A 3,377-nucleotide genomic window follows, 5' to 3' on the forward strand; every position below is an offset into this window, starting at 1 on the left:
CTAGTAACAGATATATGATCCTAGGAATATTATGTTTCCATTAAAAAACACCAAGTATGGATAAAACATATCCTGCTAACAAACACACATACTACTGGAAAGTGGAAATTACAGAACTTAACCACAAGCGTAATAATTAGAGAGACTGACCGAACACAGGTCCTCCTCGAAGCTAAAACAAAGTCTAAACAACCTTGACTTTCGTTAGTTACTCACTCAAGACTCAACCCTCCATGCATTCTAAAACAAAGTCTAAACAACCTTGACTTCGGTTGGTTACTCACTCAACCCTCCATGCATTCTTAGTTTTTAACGTTCGGAAAAAGCTTTGGCTTCAAGAATTGTTACAAACATTCTAAACCAGATACTAACCACCACGCTTTAGCTGTAGCCTCATCTCAAGGCTCAGGAATAAGCAATATACCTCAATGGTCTGGCCCTAACTAGCTAGTGCAAACTGATCCAGTATAAATCTAGAAAATGTGTGCTGACTATGAACACAATTCCATCATGGACATGTTTAAAGTGTGAGGTCCGAAGAGAGACAAAAAGCCTTTGATGGAAGCTCAACTACCCGCTAATGAAGCAAAACAGCTACATATGAAGAATTGCAACATTTACCAAGTTCAGATGTTAGTCCAACAATCCAAAAACAAGTTATAGAGGCACCATAAAATAACAATTCAAAACAAAGTAGATCAGGAGAAGATGAACTCTGCTTGCAGTAATGCCTAAAAAAAGTGTCTCTAGCAGAAGCAAGATTGTTCTAATTAGGGGGAAGCATTAAAGCTGATGTTCTCAGAACTGTTCCTCATAAAGAATATAACACAACCTTTTAGTTAAGTTATCTAATATGAATCTATAGATATCTCATTAGTTGCACGAAAAACAGGTAACAATGTGAGAGAGAGCAACTGCTTAAATATGTTCTGCAAATTATACAATGCAAAAAATAAGATAGTCAAAATTTAAAATATCAGAGCATCATGGAAAACTACATCCATCAGAATGCATTCCAAATTTCACAATTCAAATAAAAAAGGAATGATGTTCGAAATTACCAAAGAACAATTAAGCAGAAAAAGAAAAAAGAAACTAGAGATTTACTAGGCCTCACTTCCTGTCCTGTGACTTTTTTGGCAATGAGAAAAGGATGCACAAGTTATCGTCTCTCACTTGCATTCAACACCAGCTTCAGCTGCTCGACGGGGCTTGTTTTTCCGCCTGCTCCCATTATGCCGAAATCCATTAGACTTAGTTGAGTCATCGGTGCTTGATCTCGTTCCATTACCATTTTCCTCCTTAACTGAATCTGACTTCTCCTTCACCTGTGATTGCCGCTTCCTCTTCTTACCATTCTCTGCCACAGAGGGGCTTTTTACCTCCTTGCTTGAGATACCAGCCTTTCCATTCTCACTATCATCTGCCTCTATTCTTTCAGCTTCTTCTTCATCAATCTCATCTTTTAATGGCTTTTGAGGCCTTCCCCTTCTCTTTTGTGCCGGTATTTTTTCTTCCTCACCGCTACCAGGATCATCATGATTGTTGACAGTTAACCTCTTTCCCTTTCCTCTACCTCTACCCATGATTTCAAAACTCCAGAAAAGAATATTTCATGCAATATAAGTTTTATGCTGCAATGAAAAAAACATACAAATGTTAATTTCACTTATAGTTACTTAAGGTACAATTCAGAATCGAGAAATCAATTCATCCCCCCTAATAATCGGTAGAACTCAGGGATGACACAAATTATATGCCATCCTACAAAAACTAGTGCCATCCTACAAAAACTAGTGGTGGCTTCTCCAAGTATATAACAATCCCGACAATGATGATAAGTAACAATACAACCAACTAAATAGCTAGACAGCATGATGTAAATACATAAGGAACAACCAGTAGTGTATAAAATCAATGCTATAAAACAGCTACTAGCAGGCATCCAATGCTTCTCATAAACAACTAACTCCAGAATATAAAGGCAGCTCATAATCTATATATCTTTTAGGAGTTCAAAATTGTGTAGGTTTTGCTTTCATTTCAAACATCAATAGATGCAATGACTGCATTTGTTTGCTGAAGCATCTAATGATGAAACGCCATAGAAAGTATTAGTCAAATGAAACAAAGAAAAACACAACTCTAGGTCACTTGACTAAGTTGTTTTGCTTCCAAGAGATGGTATTGAGAACTGTCACTTCTTTTTACACACAAACCAATTAGGCATTAAAGAAAGTTACATATCGAAAACCCCATAAGAGAGACTCTGATTTCAGCCAAATTTTTTAAGTTTGTGTCACTACAAGATATGGGATCTTACATGCCTGGACACCGATTCAAACGATGAACTACTGCTACAAAGATTCAGACTTTTCGGCCAACAAAGTCGAAATTCATACAGGTTTGCTCCCAATAGTGAAAACACATCAAAATTAATCACAACAGAACCAAAAAACGGATGAAAAGCCACATCTCCACAAAGACTCGAACTTTCGAAACATGCAAAATCAAAGTAACAAATTTTACTATCTGGAAAATCACACCCAAAAGCACACAGAAACAATCCAAGCAAGATCCATAAGACAGCATGAATCGCATACACAATGAAATAGACAGAACTCAACTGACCATCAAAACCATTTCTTGCTTCATTTGTGCCATCATATTAAACCATTTCTTTCAATCAGCTTCAACATCCAAGTCCCACAAATTTTTTAAACAGAAAGCAACAAAATACACAGTTTAACGCATATTCCAAATTCCAATCACAAAATGCTAAAAATAAAAATAAAAATAAAAGATAGAGAGAGAGAAGAAACTGACCTGTTGTGAGAAAACCCAACACTCAGAATCTATTGAAGTACTCATAGGAGGGTCAAAAAGGACCAAAACCGAGATGGGTTTTCCTCAGTCAGTGATTCGAAGTGAAGAAATATGGAGATTTTAATGGGTAAAAGTATGATCTGAGGGTGAAATATTGGACACCCAGATAAAAAAGTTTAGAGATTTGAAGAGACTGGGGATTGGCATGTGAGGCAGGCCAAAGTGCTGCGAACCCAAGAAACTGGTTCGACTTAAACGGGAAGAGAGAGAGAGAGAGAGAGCTGAGAAGGAAGGGTGAGAAGAAGAGATATTTGTTGATTGGCTCTGTAGTCTGCGACTCTGTAGACTGTGATGTGTGAGACTGTATGTATGTGAAAGGGCATTTTGGGTAATTTGAACTATACTTTTCTTTACCATATGAGTTTTCTTTGTTTTAAACTAAAGTTCAAAAGTCATACGCTTAACATCACACTGTGATTTTCAGAAATTAAAAGTCTTTGTTTCCTGGTTATGGTATTGTACCAGCCTGTGTGCTTAACAGTTAACACTGA

General features: G+C 36.9%; 1 protein-coding gene across 2 annotated transcripts; it reads right to left on the reverse strand.

Annotated features, from left to right (window-relative positions):
• Positions 1–901: 901 nt before the first annotated feature.
• LOC103422577 (uncharacterized) lies at positions 902–3,164 on the reverse strand. Of its 2 annotated transcripts, XM_070807891.1 has the most exons (3): positions 2,827–3,146; positions 2,632–2,690; positions 902–1,634 (listed from the first exon to the last, which is right to left on the reverse strand). In XM_070807891.1, the coding sequence occupies exon 3, from the start codon at positions 1,584–1,586 to the stop codon at positions 1,173–1,175; it is 414 nt and encodes a 137-aa protein (XP_070663992.1). In that variant the 5' UTR covers positions 1,587–1,634; positions 2,632–2,690; positions 2,827–3,146; the 3' UTR covers positions 902–1,172. The 2 variants fall into 2 exon arrangements, with proteins under 2 accessions (XP_070663992.1, XP_008358859.1); XM_008360637.4 differs by lacking the exon at positions 2,632–2,690 and having other exon boundaries at positions 2,827–3,164.
• Positions 3,165–3,377: the final 213 nt, after the last annotated feature.

Source organism: Malus domestica, chromosome 11 (assembly GCF_042453785.1).
Source record: "Malus domestica chromosome 11, GDT2T_hap1".
Taxonomy (NCBI): Eukaryota; Viridiplantae; Streptophyta; class Magnoliopsida; order Rosales; family Rosaceae; genus Malus; species Malus domestica.